The following is a 20,723-nucleotide window of genomic DNA, read 5'->3' on the forward strand; positions in this document are numbered from 1 at the left end:
TGAGTCTTCATATCATTTTCCTACGTAATTCCATGATCTACATAATCTATAACATACTTTTCCACCATCCACAAATAACATCTCACCCAGCAAGATCTAGTGCTCTAATGTTGCTACTAATGGTTCCTTCTGAGCTCGTGGTCGAGGAGACATCCCAACAGCGGTTGTTTTCAGACAGAATCTGATTCAGATGGTCCCGAGAAAAATGAGTTCCCTGAACTCGTTTCCTATAAAACTCAGCCTTCTCTCGGAGTTCTTTAACCTATGCGGGAGAGTTGAGATATCATGTATCACTGTAAATGCTCCTTTGCAAATATCACCAAGTAGCATATCCAAGACATTGTACAAATACAGCCAGAGACCAAGGAGAAAGAAAGGCAAAAGTAGCCACATATACTATGTGCATTTTTAAGCAGAAATTAAAACAGTCAAGCTGATGCACAGTGCAGTTATTTTACTTCAGGCCAGCAGGCAGGGAGAAATTTGCAGCAGCTAAGAAAAATATCGACACCTACTTCTTACTTCAACTGAAATTACACAAGTACTCTATGCATTATTACAGATTTAAAAACTCAAAAGCAACCAACCTCCGCATACCACATGGCATTTAGAGAACCCTAGGGGAGGAATACAGAAACATACTTAATGACAGGTTAATGCCATAATCGAATATTAATGGGAATCACTGAAATACCTTATTATTTTTCCTTCTAAATATATACCAAACTTGTCAATCAATTTTTTTTTAGTATTTTCAGTAGCATTTAATTCAGTAACCAAGATACTTTAACATTGCCTTGAAAATCAACCACGTTCTTGCATGGGTGGAATGCTGTCCGCAACAAGGTAACCTAATTACTATTTCCCCACCTCTGGAAGAGTACTGACATGCCAGAAACCCCTAGCCCCAGTCTTTACTTCTGGGCTTATATACACCTGCTGCTACTACTACAGAAGCTCCACTGAGAGAGTCATGAGGCTTTCCTCTCCACATTCCTCAACATTCCCTTGTAATCAGCAAAACCAGTATTAAATACATAATTTAAAAGAATATCCCACAAAATAATAACTGTAATATATTCGACAAAGCAACAGGATACCAAAAACAAGTTCTGATGAACTACTGATATAAGGTGACTTGAATTCCCTAATATGCAAATAACATATTTTCACGTGAAAAGGAGTCTTTTATACTCATTGAAACCCTTTCATTTTATACATCATACTGCCACCTTCTGGCTTCCCTGAATACAATTCCACAATGTAAAAAAATTAAGTTGCAGCTTAAAAGTTTTGAATAATCTGCTTAAAATAATTTATTCTCAAAAAACTGTATAATTTTTTCCTATCATAAATACAAATATTAGCCTTAAAAGGATACCTGGATACTGCCTGCTAAAATCGCTTTTCTCATATTATGTAACAACCTAAATGGGAAAAGAATAGATACATGTGTATGTATAACTGAATCACTTTGCTGTACAACTGAAATTATCACAAAATTGTTAATCAACTATACTCTAATATAAAATAAAAAGTTAAAAAAATAAAAGCAAAGAAAAAAACTGCTTTTCTCTCACTTAAAGGCAAAAAAGCAAATAATGAAAATTGGCATTGCAAAAGCAACTGGAGAAACATATCCTCAGCTCCTTAAGGAAATACTACTGATGCAGAGAGATGCAAGTGCTACATCTCTAGAGAATCAGACAAAGCAAAGGACAGCACCTGCCAGGGCAAAAGAAAACACATAATCCCAAAAGAGTCCTACTGCTCTAATGAACCAAACCTGAAACATTCCTAAAAGATAATTCAAAATATTGTTTTCTTCACTGTTAAAAAAATTAAGCCATGTTCATTTACCATTTTTTCAACTCTTATACTTTAAAGAAAATTACTAATAATGGTTTTTGCATTTAATAGGTATTGAGTCTGTTGAACTCTTAACCAGTGTATTCTGAATGCATGGGAAGCTTGTAATAAAGTGCCTTGATATAATCCGGATTTTATTTCTAATAAGTACCCCCATGCTTCAAATGTGTCATGGTCACTCCATCACCTACATGATAACATCTTCATGCCTTAGGATCACTTCCTCCCCCCTGGGTTCTCAAAGCCCTTGGTGCATATCCCCACTAGTACTTATTTCATTCTTCTGGAATTATTGCTTGTGTCATTCTTCCCCATTAACCTATGAACTCCTTGAGGTGAGGGAGAATGTAGCCTTTCAACATTGATTCCACAACCTGTCCTGAGTATGGACTAAGCACTAGGCCTGAGCTAGACGGCTGGTAGCAAAGATAAGCAAGAAAGTTCCTGCACTCAATGTGCTCACAATCTGGTAGAGCAGGCCGATCTCCTCGTATATGATAAATCATTATCATAATATTGGTACGATCTATGCCATAATAAACAAATGAGATATAAACTGAAGGAGTGGTTTCAAAAGGGGGTCCTACCAGTCCTGCACTGTGTGTAAGGTGGAGCAGGAAGGAGCCACAGAGAAGGCTGCATTCTATCCATACGGGAGGACCTCACTGATTGATGAATGAGAGGATGGACGAACATCCCCTCCATGTACACAGTGACCTAGTTTTATCTGACATCAACTTTTTTTAAAGAAGGGAGGGGAGATACAGAAATTCTGTAAAACTTTATTCAGTTCTATTTGTTACTGACATTCAAAACTCAATGTTTTAAATTCACTTTATCAGCAATCTTTGTTAATAATCTTAGTACTGTTATATTTTACAAATACACGATTTTAAACTTCTCTAGTCCTAAACTCAGATGAAAAAATAGGACGCTGATATTTCCAAAGTAAGGTGTTCTACTAGAAAGAGAAAAAAAAATCAATGGTGTGAACTCAGTATTAAAAACAATCCCTACAGCCAAAAAAAGGAGCTACTAAAAATGATATGAATAAACCATGCCTAACTCAGTTAAAGCCACACACACACCCCTTTTCAGGTCAAGTAACGCCATCAGGTTACATAATATTAAATGCTATAAGTAGAACGTTTTCCTTTCTGGATTTCTTTTCCCAAATTAAGAATTCAACTAAGTTGTTTAAAATTTATATGTGAAAAATTCAAACTCAGAAAACTGGGGAATAAAATACTCCTTTTCCCAAAATCATCCCCTGAAAATGAAGAGTCATCTTATACCTAAAAGTCCTTACAGTGTCTGTCAAATTACAGAATGTCTCAATGTGGCACTTCATCTTGAAACAAAGTCCTATTTCTGGAAGACACATTAGAAAAAAATTATCTCAACCAATGCAGTTGGGAGGATTAGAAGACTACCTAACAATCAGGAAAAAAAGACATTTAACACAGATCCAGTAGTTATTCCGAGGATTGGACTTAACAGTTGCAGTTGCTGATTATTATTAAAAAACAGCCTTCAAGCGAGCATTAGGAATAGAGCCACTGGTTATAGTATAGAGATAACAAATATACAACCACTGGACAAATAAAATCAACTACCCTAATGTTATGTGAATAGGAACTTGGGACACAGGATAAAATATCTAGTGACTAGACTATAAATAGATTTAAAAAGTACAATATCTCAAAGAAGAAAGAGGGAAATGAAGATGATACATGGACTAGAAAACTGTAACATGATTCAAAGTGCGTTAATATTCTAATGATAAAAAAGTCGCTGATGTCCAAATGCATTTGACGAGTGTGAATAATATTCCATGAAATGTTAGGAGTAGGAAAATGAGGGAGTACCTTATACGTAGGTACCTCAAAATCAGCCACATACAGTAAGTATCTTCCAGGGAAAAAAATGTAAGATATAAGAAAATATGGCCCATATTAAATGTCTATGACCTGATCGACTAAAACTATTAGCACTATCAGTGATCGCTAACCTCATAACTAAAAATTCTTATTCTTTTCTAACTCCAATTTGTTTTTTTGAATGATTTTGAGCATGAAGTTAAGGCAAACTATTCTACTAATTTAAACATTTTCAACCACCTATAGCAATTAATAAAACAAACCTTCAGAAAAGTCACATTACCAAGATATTATAATAGGAAATCTTAAAGACCGATCTTAAATTAACAACAAAAACAAAAATGTTCTCTTCCACAAGGGCAGGATAAGGACTGTCACATTATCACGACTCCAGACATAACAGTCCTCTGAGTCCATTAAATGTTTACATCTGAGGCCTAAATACCAACTCATCTTAGTTCAAAGAAGTCTCAGACTAAGTTATAATCTTTCCAAAACAAGGAGCTTCTCATGAACCCAACCTAGCAAAGTACCGGAACACGACAGGGCAGTGGCTGACACCTACCAACTGGCCACACACACCCTCTATGGCCACACTCTGCTCCTGCCTTTGCCTGGGGTTTTCCCCCATTCCCCGTCAGACTCCTCAGGCACAGACATCCTCACGGAGGTCTGGCATGGTCAGAAACTGCTCAAGAATTCAAAACTGACTCAATTCCTTTCTTCTGTCATGGCTGCTTTCAATGTTCTCATTTTTAACTTGATTTCACCAAGGTGAGTATAGGAATTTTGCCCCCAGTAATATTCGGTTGGCCGAAAAGTTCGTTCGGGTTTTCTGTGACATCGTATGGAAAAACCTGAACGAACTTTTTGGCCAACCCAATATCGTCACCAGGACATAGGTCTGGGAGCTGCCAGAGCCAAGAACCAGAAGCTCAAAGTGTCAGAGGCTGATTACACATAATTGTTAGCCATGGTTTAAAGTATGGAGCTAAATAAGATTCATTCCCCATCCAAATTATCCCTCTCTTTATAATGTCTAATCCAAAATGTTCTCATTTAGCTTATTCACACAGAAAGGGGAGCAAACCATCAAGATGTAGCTTAAAAGATGCTAACTACACAATAACCAAAAAAGCTCCACCGTTTATCCTTTGGCTATAAGAAGCTAGTACTAAACTAGCACTCACCAATTCTAGAATTACCCTTTTCTTCCAACCTTTCTTTAGGATCCTCAGAATTTCTCCCATATGTCAGGGTATCCCAACACTAGAACTCAAACCTCTATCAACACAGGCCACTCCTTCCTTGTGCTTGCAGACTGCACTATTAGTACATGCTAACAGGGCACGTCAGTCAGATAAACTAATCTTGAAAAATTAATCAATCTTGAATTGAGAGAGGTCTGAAGGTTATAAAATAATCAAATCTATAATGCTACAATTCTATAAACTGACTTCATTAACATAAATATTTGATTTTAAAAACATTTTTAACTTTAAAGACCTTATAATAATACTAATCTCTAAGCTAGTATTTTTAAAAAAACTAAACACACTGATAAACTATATCCTCATACATACAATTGAAGTTCCTGATACTTTTAGTGCTATTACCGCATCATACATTTTCATACTGTCATCTCTATTACTAGGTGAAACTATTGTGAAATCAAACTGATATAGTGCCAAAGAACATGTGGGCTTCCTGAGCTTATACACTCACCTGATTTGGTATGTTTTCCTTCACACGTGTCCAAGTCCCAGCTTTATAAAAATATTGGGCTGGGCTCAGAAATTTTGCTCTATATTCAGAATTCACCTTCCTAACAGAAATGAAATGAGAGTAAATATTTCACCATGTTGATCATCTAAATACCATGATATTTTTCTTACAAAATACATACCCAAGCCTTTGATGTCTCCAAGGAGTAAGTTTCTTTTTAGGCTGGTTTAAGTCTTTTGATTCCATCTCTGCTTCTAATTTTAAAGGATCATCTGTTTTATTATACTAAAATGAAAATAATTTTAACTTTTTATGCTCAATTTATGTTATACATTAAAGTGAAAACACAGATGTTGTAAAGTATAGCTGGATACTGAATTACAATTCTGTTTTTAAAAGTAAGCTTTAACTACTAAAGATAACATAGAAATCATAAAAAATCAACAAGCAAGTTTTGAAACTAGTATATCTGGTTAGTTTCTTGAAGTATATAGCTCAGGATATGGTTTCATTTTCTAACAATAAAAATTTTAGATACTTGGCTAGGAAAAAGTTTTAATTAACAAACATCTAAATAAATAAACTTTATGTTAACGACCTATTGAACACTGGTCTTACATTTTCCCTTGATATTCTAAGTTTACATTTAATTGTTACTCATTGGGACCTTCCACTTAATTATTGTAAGTTAGCACACAGCTTTACTGAATAACTTAATTCTTTTTTTTTTCAAGAACATCATAGGTCCAACAAGTATATATATTATTAAACATATACATCATATATAATATATATGTATGACTTATATATATGCATATATAATTTTTATATATGTATATTTATATATATATAAATTATTTTACTTTTAGTCATATAATTTTTATTCTTAGAACGCATAACATTTCAGGTATGACATTCCAGGAGATCAAAAAATAGGACTTACCCCTGATTTACCTATAATTTACAAAAATTTTAACCTGATGCTGTAACTGAAACAGCTGTAATTTCACACAGAGAAGTACGTTTGTATATACCAAGGTAAATCGTGTGAATTATACTGGCTATAATTTGGCATATTAAAGCTATGGTTTAAAATACATGTGTGGATGTGTGTTTCTATCTGATTTCCACTATTTAATTTAAAGTATGTGTTTCCATCACCACTGTAACCCCTGGAGCTCACATTACTATAAGGACAATCATTTGATATTAGACATAGCAGACTTACCTGCTGTATTGCTAAGCATATGCTGCACTGTATTACATTTAATTATTTAGATCTGTCTCCCCACTGACCCAAGAACTGCTTAGGGCTTAGTGTAGTTATCATTGTATTCTCAGTACCTACCTGGTGCCTGGTTTCTACCAGGTGCTAGATGAACATTTGACATTTAGTGAATAAATAAACAAATTAGTGAACTAGCTAAAAACAAAATCTCAAATGGTGATAAGTAAAAGGAACTTTGTAAAGTTCCAAATGGTGGTAAGTAAAAGAAAACGTGGAGAGTTTCAAATCATGAGGATTTTATTTTGTTTAAAGAGCTGACAAATACCTTCTTTTCAGGAGATATTGTTTCAAAATTTCCGTTCTCCTTCAAATGATTTCTTTGTTTTGGTTCTTTCACTGGAGATAAACCCTTAAAATTTCTTTTGTATTCAGTTTCATGGATGAATGAGTTACCTTTGAATTGTGGAACGAATTTGCTTTTATTGTGGAAAACCTTAAAAAAAAATTACTTTAGTTTAGTTTTTTGATAAATATACAGAACTTCTTCAATTGCTTAAAAAATTTCACATATGAAGTTGAATCATAGGATACAAAAAAGGGAAAATTATATACGACTGTAATTTCATTTCACATGTCTAATTAACATCCATTGCAACAAAAGCAAAAACAAATGGGATTGCATCAAACTAAAAAACTTCTGTACAGAAAACAATCAACAGAGTGAAGAGACAGCATATTGAGTGGGAGAAAATATCTGCATTCATCTCATAAGGGGTCAATATTTAAAATATTTAAGGAACTCAACTCAACAGCAAGAAAACAACCCAATTAAAAAATGGGCAAAGAGGCATAAAAACAGACATATAGATCAATGGAACAGAATAAGGAGTCCAGAAATAAGCTCACATGTATATGGTCAATTAACTTATGACAAAGGAGCCAAGAACATACAATGGCGAAAGGGTCTCTTCAATAAATGGTGTTGAGAAAATTGGACAGCTACACACAAAAGAATGAAAATGGACCACTGTCTTGTGCCATACATAAAAATTAACTCAAAATGGATTAAAGACTTGAATGTAAGCCCTGAAACAATAAAACTTCTGGAAGAAATCATAGGCTAAGATCCTTGACATGGGTCTTGATGATGGTTTTTTGGATTTGACACCAAAAACAAAGGCAACCAAAGCAAAAATAAACAAGTGGGACTACAGCAAACCAAGACACAATATTTTCAAATCATATATCTGATAAAGAGTTAATATTCAAAATAATAAAGAACTCATAAAACTCAATTAAAAAAAAGCAATCTGATTAAAAATGGGCAAAGGAACTTTTTTCCAAAGAAGACATACAAATGGCCAACAGGTACACGAACAGGTGCTCAACATCACTAATCATCAAGGAATAAACCAACATCAGTGAGATTTCACCTCACATGTTAGAATGGCTATTATCAAAAATACAAATGGTAACAAGTGTTGGCAAGGATGCAGAGAAAAGGGAACCCCGGTCCACCGTTGGTGGGAATGTAAATTGATATGGCCATTATGGAAAGCAGTATAGAGGGTCCTCAAAAAATTTAAAATAGATCCAGCAACCCCACTTCTAGGTATATATCCAAGGGAAATGAAATCAGTATCTCAAAAGATATCTACACTCCCATGTTCATTATAGCATTATTCACAGTAGCCAAGATATGGAATCAGTCTAAGTGTCCATGGACAGATGAATGGATAAAGAAAATGTATTATTATTCAGCCTTAAAAAAAAAAATCCTCTCACTTGCAACAACATGCATGAACCTGGAGAACATATGCTAAGTGAAATGAGCCAGGCACAGAAAGACAAATACTGCATTATATGATCCCACTTATATGTGGAATCTAAAGGAACTCATAGAAGCAGCAAATAGAATGGTGGTTGCCAGGGGCCAGGGACCAGGGGGTGGGAGAAATGGGGAGATGCTGGTCAAAGGGTACAAAGTTTCAATTATGCAGGATAAATAATTATGGAGATCTGAAGTACAGCATGTATGTAGTTAACAATACTGTATTATGTACTTAAAATTTGCTGAAAGGATAGATCTTAAGTATTCTCACCACACACACAAAAAATGGTAACTACATGAGGTGATAGATGTGTTAATTAGCTTGATTGTGGTAATCATTTCAGAATGAATACATATGTCAAAACTTCACATCGTACATCATAAATATATAATTTTTTGTCAATTAGAGCTCAGTAAAGCTGGAGAGAAAATCCAAAGGTCAACTTTCTCTACTCATTACTATGTTTTGAATAATAGTTATTGTAATCAAATAATGCTTAAGCCAAAAGAAATAATGAACCATATCTTTTCTCCCCCAAGTTCCCCACCCCCCTATTAGTTTGGTAGTGAGAATAGTAAAATAGGCAGATTTTAATAATAAGAAAATACACATTAGCTTTACAAAGCAACTCTGTTGTCAGCTCTGCAGGGTTTTTTTCCTCCTTGACATGAATTTTTTTTCCTCCTACAACAATAAAAAAGTCTTAACGTTTTGAATATCTGACATATGCATTTGCTCAGGTTTTTTCCTTTGCTTATTTTTAGCTTAAAGCAAGGAAAAAAAGAGGTAATTATCATGTCTCTATTTTTAAATGTTTTCTTTTATCCTTAATATTTCATAATATGGTTTCCATTTCATGGTCTATTACCACTGATTACAGAGAAAGCAAATAGAAAGGATATGGAGTTCAAATAAGGTATATTATTGCTTCACAACGCTGCATAATACACCTTCATACAGATCACAACCAAACAGTATATCTTTTTAAGTACAGTATAACCTCAAGGACTCTTCTGCCAAAAATTGTTCTGACTCTTTTACATATTAATATAAGACATCCTTTCAGAAAACAGGTGTCTGATAAAACAGAACGGAACAGCTCCTTTAGAGGTTCCCTATCAACAAGCTTTGAAAGTTTCTGTCACAGAGCTCTTCAATCCACAGACCCGAAAACTGATATGCTTTCAACTAACAAAGAGCATTTGCTTCCAAAAAAAATTCTCTGAAACCCTCACTAATGAAAGCAATAAAGCTAGTAGTGAAGGTATTGCTAGTGATTTATTTTATGTTATACTTCTGATACTATCAAAAGAACGTTTCTACATAATGCTTTCACTGAAGTATGCAGAAGTTGTCAATAGGGCTTTGATTTGAATCACCTCTACCTTAAAGGTAAGATATTCTACAAAAATTGAACAGTCATGATTTTTAGGCTGTAAGTAATTTTGTAGGTACACTTTCTATCCAACAACACTTGTGAGCCAGCAAAAGAAGTACTGATTCTATTCACTAGGTTTATAAAGGGTATGTATTGATTTATGTTATTTTATGTGTTCCTAAAATGTTATATAAATTTCAGTTTTTTAAAAACTGAATAACAAGTAAGCAAGCCTAAAGCTGCTACAATTTTTAGGATAACACTGGTACTATCTTAGTGTAAGATGACATGTTATTGTCTTGCTGAATCTAATTATCCTCTTGGTCCTTATGGGTGTATAAAGTATATAGGTGAGTGAGAAAGAAAAGACTAAGCTGTCATGAGCCTTTGGGGATATTCTAAATGGAAGTATTTCCTACCTAAGCCTAGGAGTATGGTTAAGAACATAAATGAGCTAAGAACTGTATGGAGAATTCTAGTAGTAAAACAACAGAGTATATATTAGTAATGGTAGTCTAATACTAAAATTGTGTGAGGATACAATGAAACCTAATATCACATTTAGTTACCATTATAGCTTTTGAATTTATAAATATAGTTAAACTGACAATTCCTATCACTGCTCATTTGATATAAGGACAAAATTATATATCTTGCATCACTTTCAACCTATTTTGTACTTATTAAAATAAATATCCAATGCAGTTACACCTTTCTTAGAAGACAGAAAACATGCAATATATTAGTCAACAAAATTCAACATTTCAGAATACAATCAATTTAACAATTTTTTAATAAATAAAAAAAATTCACAGCATGCAAAAACTTACCAGTCCTCAAGTTTTCATTACCCTGTCTCATATTTAGTATATGTGATGGATCTGGCAACAATGATCATCAGTAGCCTAGGACAGTATAATATTACTACTATAAATCAGAAGTAATAGGATGATTTTAGCAAAACTCTCATTTTCACGTTTCTAGAACCCACCTTCAGGCCTTCTTAAGTATCTAATTTCTTTCAGTTCTTAGTTCTATGTAAATCTGCAACACTAGATTAGATGATATTCCTCAAAAATGTATTGCATCCATTAAACTACCTGATTGGCTGCAAAAGCTGAAGTAGTTTCTTTAGGGGTCTTCCAAACAAACTGCCTTTGATATTCAGAATTTCTCAAGACATTATGTGAAGGAACAACAGTCAGTCCAGCTTTTTTCTGTAGAAGTCTATCCAACTGTTAGGGGAAAAAAAAAATCCAACTCAAAGTTATTAAAAATTTCTATTCAAACTTTTTCTTTTTTTTAACTGTGGTAAAAAACATAGAACATAAAACTCTACCCTCTTAACAAATTCTTAAGTGTACAGTAAGGTATCATTAACTATATGCACATCGTCATACAGAAACCTTTCTTTAATTGTTAATCTTCCTTTAAATTGTGAAACTCTTTAAAATTCCCTTAATACCGTCAAGGAATTATTGTGCATCCCAGCAAAAGATAACATTTCTCTCATTGCTTCTCGGCCTTTTGGCTAAGATCAAGTGTAGATAACATTTCTCAGTCCCTTCCTACCAATTATGCATAAGTGAATATATTACTAAGAAACAACAGCACATTACCTCGTCCACAGCTTGCTTTGGGGACACCCCTTCCCCTGCCCACCAGACTTACATGTCACCTTCCTTGATTCCCATGCCCCCTGGTCTTCCAACACTTCTAAATGCCTCTCCGTGGTTCCAGTCAGCGGTGGACATGAGATGGGGAGGAAGCAGTAGAGTGGAGAAAAATGGGGAAGCAGTGAGGCGTCTGCACGGGTCCCTGCAGCCTCTGCTTATGTGCTCGCAGGGACCTGCCGCAGGCCAGCTGGGACATAAGAGAGCAGAACTGCAAGATCTTTTGAGATCTAGCCAGACCTCTCCTTCCTTTTGCATTTTGTCAATTGAGACTCTGTTTTTTCTGCTAGTACACAATAAGAAATTGAAAAGGGCCTAGGTATAAGTCAGCTCACCATCCCTGCCAGAGGTAATGGCCTACTCCCTTTCTCTGTCTCAACTTGATCTGTCCCTTAGGACTCAGGTGCTGATATATGATAAATAAAATCCAGAGGCAGGCTGTGTACCCAACGAAGGGATATCTTAGTAAAACCAGTACAAAATGGCAACTATTAAGAAGAGAACTAAGTCATAATAACTAAAGTCAACAGCCTCTTATCAACTCTTCTACAGATACTGGACAAGAAAACAAATAATGGAAAAATTTAAGCACAAAATGTAATATTACTGAAATGATGATGAAATTTACAAAGAATTCTATGCTTCTGAAAGGAAATACAGTGAATATACCTACCCCACCATCTATGTTTTCTGAAAGAAGCTTGGTAGAATGTTCCAGCTCCACATTTTCATTAACTGGTACATGATTTGCTACTATAGCCTCCTTATTTTCCACAATTTCTGAAGCCCCTTCAGCTCTGGAGTCTGCAGAGTGAGATCTGGTTCTCTTGGGAACCCTGGAGGCGTCTAGTGCAAGAACCCTTTCTTGGTTAACATCTTCTTTTTGTTCTGGTTCTGGTGTTCTGGGGGCTTCGGGTTCTGGTGATACAACCACAGCGTTCTCTGAGGTAGCTCCATTCCACTCAAGAGATTTTGAAATCTGTGGGTCATGGTGAGGGACTCTTCTTTTGGAAATAAAACTTGGCTCTTTTGTGATTCCTACAAAATATAATATACAAAAATAGCAGATACCAAAGCATCAAGCTACAAAGACAACTTTTAATCACATGTATGAGAGGAGAAATGGAATTTAAAATTCAGTTGAGATACACAATATCCTTCCAGTTACGGGATTAAAAAAAGTACAGTTTTTCCACATAATATCTTTAATTTTGTTTTAAAGAAATATTAAACGTTTGACCATAATTTTTAAATTGAGGTCACAATGTTCGAGTTATCCTAAGACAAGTTGCTAGAATCACAACGTGATGGACCTGGCAAGCCAGGTGGAATGTGTTGCCTCCGTTTCTAATTACTTTCCTGTGCTACTTTACAGAACAAAGGGCCCTGGTGCTGTCAAAATTTGGAACTTTTCACAAAGCTTCTCTTATGTACAGCAGACCAAGATGAGAAGGGGTGAGATGTCATTATGCTGGATCTTAGTTCTACACTTGCCTTGAGTTCCTGAGAAGTAAAGAGAATGAACCCTTTTGACAAGACCTAAGATACTATTTCTCTATATTTCTGTCTGGCAAGCAAATGTCCAAAAACTTAACCTTCTACCCAGGTAAGAGAAGCTCTGTGGAATGACAGTCACTGAGATACTGCCCTAGTTTGGAGCCATTCTTTAAAAAGAAAGAAGACAGTGCAGGGTGGGGTAGAGAAGAAAGATTAAGAATGGAAGAGAAGGGAAGGTAGACAGACAACCTGGCATTAGGTAAAACCAGAGTCCTTTAGCCTCTATCATGGATGTTCTGGCCATCAAACCCAGGGTCCCCACCCTTACAAGTCTGCCCTAGACCATGGTCTCCAAACTGGGTGCATATATATCTGGAGGCACAGAAAGACGTTCTGTGGGGGGGCAGGAGCAGAAATGGGCAGCTTAAGGGAATCACTTTCCAGATCCTAACTTCCATGTGTGCTACTTCCTGACAGCCTAAGGGTTGCATCTGCCATCTGTAGTTTCCTTTCTCACCACTCCCTTCATAATCACCCTCTTCCCACTTCATACAAGAAAGACACGCCTCTCAACCACCCTATGGAATAAAAAAATTGTCATAGGTGGGGAGGACAAACAAAGGAACAATTCAAGAAAGCACAACTCCTGAGGAAGAGTATTTGACAGAAAGCAACAAAGGCAGAGATTAGAAATAACAAAAGAACAGTGCATTATTTTATCCAGCACAACACCTTTTCCATCTACCTATCTTAGAATTAAAATTCAGGGTGTAAGACAGTCATTATGTGAAATGCATATATGCATATTAATGCATTTATGTGGACCAAAAAATAAAGTCAGACTTTTTTCTCACAGAATAATTCTAATTTACATGATTAGTTTTCTAGTGAGGACTGACTTTACCAATTAAATGATGAACATTTACCATAAACTGAGCTCAATCGCTAGCTCCAAAATTTTAACAAAAGACATGTAAAACATATACACAATATTCAATATGCTAGAAATCATATCCTTTGAAACTATTCATTACACTTTTGATAAAAAAGAACTTAAATATCAACTTTAAAATGTGAACAGAGATAAGAGTTTCTAAATTCTTTTAGCGAGTATGAAAGCACAAAAGCTTGAAGACCACTGCCCCAGACTTCTCTCTTTAACACAGAGCAGGGCTGCTGGAAGAAGAGCAAAATGAAAAGAGAAGATTCTCAAGTGGTCCACCCTTGTCTCCTAGCATGGTGGAAAATACACTATGAGGAAAAATAAGCACAGAACGCCCAGCCAGCCTTCGGTAACACCGCTGCTGTTCTTTCCTGGCCCCCACCTCCCTTTCTGAGCAACCTAGAGTTCTCACTCTGCCCCTCCCCCTTACCTCCCTGTTAACAGGCCTCCCCCTAGACCATTCCTTCCTCACAAGGTACCATACTCCAAAGTGGCTCTGCTCCCGCAGTCTCATTTCATCACCCCTACCCTCACATGTAGCTGATCCAAGCTAAAATGTTACATGGGGGCAACTATGTGGTTAACCAATGCCCCGTGTCATAACATCCCCCAAGGCCCTCAGTGGGCTAGCTACATTTTGAGAGATTTATGTTGGGATTCTTAATCTAATGGAGCCTCGAATCTGTGGAGTTTCTGGTCATTCGGAGAGGATTATGAGCACCACCCTGCCCAAGATGCAGTGACACCCAGTCTTTGAAGCCAGGCTCTGGGCAAAGGGTCCTGACAATTCAGAGGAATCCTAAAAGAACCACCCACTCTCATCCACTTTTCCCTTTGTTCTCCAAACCTAATCCTGGAAACACTCTCATCTTACTAATTTCCCAGGCTTGCCACCCCACATGTAAGTCTTTCTTCTCCTGGCTTCAAACATGTAAGTTGGAGGAACTTATATACTACACATCTGGCACTCTCACACATGTCACGGGTTGGGCACCAAGCACTCATCTGTATATATGCACCTAGCCCTTAAGAGGAACATCTCATTTCATCCCTCCTAGGAATCCTGTGCAATGGGCTTCCCAACTCCCACTTGGTGAAACAGGCCCAATTTGCCCGAAGTCACACAGCAAATGTGGATTCAAACCCAGGTTTATTCATTCATTCAAAAATGAAGTTTAATAAACTCCAGAGTATGCCAAGGCCCTGTGTCATGTACTAAGCAGGAACAAGGTGGTGAAGACAGACAGAGCCCTGCTCTCAGAGATCTTATGTTCTAGTGAGGGAGAATTAAGCAAGCAGGTTGAATGGAATCAGTCTGTCTCTTTCCCCTTCTACCACACTCTGGGAAACCTTAGCCGAGGGTTCTAACTTCCCTGAGATACAGGGAGGAAGCATGTGTGATGACAAGAACATGGCCTCTGAACTCACAGGCTTTGAACAACACAGACTTGATTTCAAATCATGGTTCTGTCACTTATGAGTGTGAACCTTGGGCAAACTGCTTTATCTATCTAAGCTTCCATTCCTCAAGACCTTGGGAGTACCCCTCCCCACACTTGTCCACACTCAGCTTTCATGTCTCAGCTCCAATATCACTTCAAATAAGCCTTTCCTGACCACTGATTCTAAAGTGTATTCCCTCCAACCCACCCCTCCTTCCAGTTATCTATCACACCAGCCTACAATTTTATATAACAACCTGAAATCCCCTGGTTTATTTATTGAGTTACTTGTTTACTGTTTTCCCCACAGTTAAGGGTCTTTGTCTGGTTCAAAGTTATGTCCCTAGAAGAGAGGAATAGTCATGGCCTACAGTAAACCCTCAATAAGTATTTGTTAAACAAATGAGTAAATCAACCAGGCCAACTGAACAATGCTTCACAAATTTTTTTCTTTTTTTTTGTGTGGTACGCGGGCCTCTCACTGTTGTGGCCTCTCCCGTTGCGGAGCACAGGCTCCGGACGCGCAGGCTCAGCGGCCATGGCCCATGGGCCCAGCCGCTCCGTGGCATGTGGGATCCTCCCGGACCGTGGCACGAACCCGTGTCCCCTGCATCGGCAGGCGGACCCCCAACCACTGCGCCACCAGGGAAGCCCACTTCACAAATTTTTAATAAATCATTTTGCAAACTTGACCCCGAGGTTTATTCAACTTATAATGACTACTAGCTGTTCAACTTACCTAATTGATCTGATCTAAGTCCAGCCCATGGGTACCTTCTCCCCAATGAGGAATTACAGGACTCTGACAAATATGACTTTTTCCACAGAAAGTTTCTCTGGTATTCACTCAACCCCTGTAATGCAAAGTACAATTTGAGTAAAACGTAAGTAATGAAAGTTGTTTTAAGGTAGACATCAGTAAAAATCATTTCTGAACCTCTAAAAAGAGTTGAAAGACTTAAGACTGATAATTAAACATAGAAGAGGTCCTTAATAATAGCTCCCAACATTGACCCAGCCCTGTGCTACCAGTTCATAGTGTTATATCCTTTAATCCTCACAACCACTTGAGAGAGATGTTACAAGGATTCTGAGGCTCAGAGTGGCTACCCTTTTGCTGGTTGTCTGATTCCACAGCCTGAGGTCTTGTCTGATAATGGGTGGCAATCTAAATCCTCATCACTATAATTATCCTAACTAACGAAGTTCTCACCAAGTACACAATATAATATAATATGCCTAATCCCTTTAGAAGTTTTGTAAAGTCAACCAAGAAAAGCCAAATTCCCTCCCATTCTGGATGCAAACCCTCAAGATAAAAGAAGACAGTCAGGGCTTGTGGAACACTGTGGTCAACTGTTATGTTGAAGGGTGCTTGACCATGACAGCTACCAGCTACCTGGAACTATTAACAAACCTTAAACAAATGCACAATTGTGAAGAATGTGTATTTCTTATACCCTGTCTTTATCTTGTCAGGGTACCATTTCTCAAGCCTTTAAAAGACATAACACACTTTAAAGTTTTAAAGGGAAGGGGTGTTAAAAGCTAAGCTGTGATGTGGTCCACAGGTGTCCCAATCTGAAGCCACCGTAGTTCCCATTATAAAGTGCCCTCCATCTACACGCCTCTGAGCTCTCCCCGCCCCCACCCACCCAAATAAATCCTCCTCAAACCATCTAACTATTCCACTCGGCAACTCGGAAGTGAGTGTGAGCGGAGAGGGGGCTAGGTAAGAGGAGAAGAGCAGCATCCTCTACGATGGTTACAGGCAGGATCGGGAGCCGACAGGCTCAGCAGGGCCGAGGGGCGCGGCCCAGGAAGCCAGTGAGGCTCCGGCGCCCTGCACCCGCCCTGTCCCAGCTCCCCCCATCAGGCTTCGGCCCCCGGGGACCCCGGCCTCACCTTGAAGCGCACCGGCATGTCGCCCGGCGCTGGAGCCCCAGTCACTCCGACAGTTAATGAGACAAAAAGCCCGGAGGGGGCGGGGCGACAACAGGAGGTTCCCTAGCAAAAGCCTCGGCCCAGCGTCCCCGACTACGCGCCGGCGCACTCCACGCTTGTCTCCTTGAGCCGTGTCGCTCTGCCTTTCCCCGCCCATTCTGAAGACTGAAAACCAGTAGAGACTCGGAGAGCCCCGCACCGTCATTAAGAGTCGACCAATCAGTGCTGGAAAGGAGAACGCCCGCCTCCCCAGCCAAATCCCGGGGATTGATAGAGATGGCGGGCGGAAGGCCGGCCAATGAGGCTCCCGGGCCCGGAGTGGGCGGGGCCCCGCGGGAGCTTCGTCCTGAGGAGAGCTCGACGGCGTCTGCTTTGTCGCGTCCTGCGCACCAATGGGTCTGCGTGCCGCTGGGATTCGTGAGTCGCCGGCCTCGCTGGACCCAGGTTCTTCACGTCATAAAACAGGAAGGTGTGTTTTTAGTTCCAACATGTATGACAGAACGGAGTGTTTCTTTGTCTGAAATGAAAATATTCAGGTCTGTTCTTTAGAATATCAATTCCTGCCACCGACAACCGTGCTACACTATTTACTGTCACGTCAAAAGGAAGAGGCCAGAAAATAAATATGGCTTACAGGCCAAAAAACTTTTTTACTGAATCTTGATAGACAAACTGCTGACTTCCCAGTGATGTTCTTGCCTCCCACAGCCCCCACCCCACCCCGCCTCCGCCCCAAAAGATGTACATGTAGCTCCTAGATTAGGAAACGTTCGTTAATGATGCTTGTGAGTCTCAGCTTCCAAGGTTTCAGCCTTGTCTCTCCTCTCACCCTTTTTAAAAATAAAATTCCACTTGAATTTTACAGATTTTTGCCATCAGTATATCTTGAGATTCTACCATTGACAGAACACTGTGCTGACCCTGGCGATGGAAAAGTCATAAATTGTCCAGATAGTTCTCTAATATGCTTGGGGAGAATGAACATATATTTATTCAATACTATTGTACAATGTATCATGTGCTAAATTTCCAAATGAGAGGTATGAATGATAAACGAATTGGAGGAAGGAGTCATCCCCAAGGTCAGAGATGGTTAGAAAAAGCCTTAGGAAGAAATATTCAGACTTAGCCTTGAAGTTTAGAAGAATTGAAATAAGTAAAGAGGAAAATGGGACAATCAAAGGGCAGATGTCTGAATGGAATGCTGCCAGGCTTTTTCCAGAACAATGAATGCAGTTTCGTTTTACTTCTGTCATTTGTTGACTGAAGAAAAGGATACCCTCTTTTAAACTTTCAAATATTATTAATCCTTTCTGCAGAGGCTTGTCTTCTGAATCCTAATTGATGTCTCAGTTCTTCTTCATCATCACTGAGATACTTAAAATTTCATTTGAAGGAGCCATCTGATATATGAAACAAAGAGAATATTAAATTAGTCCCTATGCAGCCATGCATCCAGAGGGCCCTTGATAAATGTTAATTGGTGATGACAGCATCTCTGTCGTGTAAATTAAGAATGGCACAAACACACAGTGGAACATAAAACAAAAGTCCTCTGCAGGAAAGCAGCCCAGATCTTGCAGGATAGGAAAGACACAGATCTGGTTGTACACAAAGCTTTGTTACCACATAATGCTAAGGTGAAATCAGTAGAAGTAAGTATACAGAATGTAGCCTGTCTACCAAACAAGGGCAATGATAACTATAGTTGAGCTCTGCTGAGCAGGGAACAAATGTCAAGAAAACCAAACAGCAGATGGTAAAAAATGACTTAGTCACAACCTGAGTTTGCTGAGATGTATTATAAGGACTCAAGGAAGACGAATAGTTTACTTTGTTATTTTTAAGAAAAGCCTATTTCAGTTTATGAGCCAAAGATGTAGAAATGAAAAGAGCGACAGTGTTGCTAAAGGAGAGTTTTGTGGCCTGTGTTTTACCAGCTCCTAACACTCTCCACTACTGTAGGCAGCAGACCCGGTACCCCACAAAGTTCCACCCAAGTGTTCTGGAGAGTGCCTAGGAAGTGTCTCACATGTGCTTACAGCTACCACATATAGTTTGCCCAGCAGCACTGCCACTTCTTCCAATAGCCACACATCTCTAGGTGTCACTCTTCTTGCTGGCCACCAACATTTCCTGTGGCCTGAGTTACCACAGGCGCAGCATGGAACCTCCTTGGGCTATTCAACCCTGGCGGGAATCTGTGGCAAATCACCTCCATACATTTTTTGTTACCCTCTATTGAATGAGTACCAAAGTGTCTTACAGAGCTTTTCCACTTGTATTTTAGCCTTCCTTCTCTCCAAAGGACTCAAGGTGAAGTCCATTGGGTGTGGGCCAGAAAGTAATTCCTCAAATGATGGATCGAATTCCTTGAGATGAGGGTGTCACAACTGGCTCCCTCTTCCCTTTCTTGATTTCTCTGTTTCTCATGCAAATAGATTTCTGTTTATTGCCTGTGAGAGACAAACTGATACAACCTCTATAAAAGGCAATTTGGCAGTGCTTTTCACCCAGCAATTCCACTTTTGTAAGTTATCTTACAGATATACGTGCCCAAATATGAAAAACCAATTCATTTAATGTTGTTGACTGCATTGTTTATAGTAACAGAAGTTGGAAGCAACTTAAATGTCCATCTGCAGCGTACTAGTTAAATACATGATTGTTCCTCCAGGGACCAGAGCAGGAACAGGCGGTGCAGCAGGTCCAGACGGCAGTGCAGGCTGCTCTGTTCCTTTGGGCTTTCTGACCCAGCAGATGTCAAGTACACACTATATCCTTCAGGGTGCGGTAGGGAAAACAGAAACTACCAGAAGCATTTCAACAGAGAAAACTTAATATGAGCGATTGGTTAGCTGTTGGAGAACTTTAAAAAGCTAAATGGAGAAAGAGAGCATAGTAATTCCAAGAAGCGGCTCATACCCTGGGTCTGGAAGAACAGAGGGAAAATGTTGAGGTTACTCGAGCACAGCTCCAGGCTGGCTGGAGACACCTCATGGGAGTTGGTCAGACCTCTGAGAAGGAATCACTGCCTAGTGGTGCTGGTGCCTCTGAGGGGACAAAATGAGGCTGCCCCCCAAAAAAGAAAAGGGAGGCAGAAGGGAAGGGAATGAGGAGACTGCAACCAACTGGCACCATAGAGGTAAAGGTCATCGCTAAGGGGCTGCAGAGAGGAAAAGTTAGTAAAAGAGAGCATTCCTGTCTCTAGAGTCTGTCTTAGCACACCTAACAGGGAGCTAGCAGGATCCAAGGGGTCTGCAGATTCCAAAGGGTGAGACTAGAATTGAGACAATAGCTTATTAACTTGAA

General features: G+C 38.6%; 1 protein-coding gene and 1 long non-coding RNA gene across 5 annotated transcripts in view; one reads left to right on the forward strand and one right to left on the reverse strand.

The window, feature by feature from the left end:
- Positions 1 to 17,541, reverse strand: part of MDM1 (Mdm1 nuclear protein) — a 29,133-nt gene extending 11,592 nt beyond the window's left edge. The window contains exons 1-9 of one of the 4 annotated variants that reach the window (XM_067697262.1): positions 17,373 to 17,537; positions 16,207 to 16,321; positions 12,259 to 12,623; positions 11,013 to 11,147; positions 7,028 to 7,195; positions 5,656 to 5,759; positions 5,475 to 5,574; positions 588 to 617; positions 87 to 262 (exon numbers count right to left, since the gene is read on the reverse strand). In XM_067697262.1, the coding sequence (XP_067553363.1) occupies positions 87 to 262; positions 588 to 617; positions 5,475 to 5,574; positions 5,656 to 5,759; positions 7,028 to 7,195; positions 11,013 to 11,147; positions 12,259 to 12,623; positions 16,207 to 16,321; positions 17,373 to 17,390 (1,211 nt within the window). In that variant the 5' untranslated portion in view covers positions 17,391 to 17,537. Of the gene's footprint in view, positions 1 to 86; positions 263 to 587; positions 618 to 5,474; positions 5,575 to 5,655; positions 5,760 to 7,027; positions 10,705 to 11,012; positions 11,148 to 12,258; positions 12,624 to 13,011; positions 13,089 to 16,206; positions 16,322 to 17,372 lie in introns of those variants that run through there. The other 3 variants (XM_067697263.1, XM_067697264.1, XM_067697265.1) reach the window with 3 other exon arrangements.
- A 215-nt stretch (positions 17,542 to 17,756) lies between these two features.
- Positions 17,757 to 20,723, forward strand: part of LOC137202871 (uncharacterized) — a 131,633-nt gene continuing 128,666 nt past the window's right edge. The window contains exon 1 of the long non-coding RNA XR_010932808.1: positions 17,757 to 17,880. This is a non-coding gene — a long non-coding RNA (uncharacterized lncRNA). The remainder of the gene's footprint in view (positions 17,881 to 20,723) is intronic.

Source organism: Pseudorca crassidens, chromosome 11, assembly GCF_039906515.1.
Source record: "Pseudorca crassidens isolate mPseCra1 chromosome 11, mPseCra1.hap1, whole genome shotgun sequence".
In the NCBI taxonomy this organism is placed as follows: Eukaryota; Metazoa; Chordata; class Mammalia; order Artiodactyla; family Delphinidae; genus Pseudorca; species Pseudorca crassidens.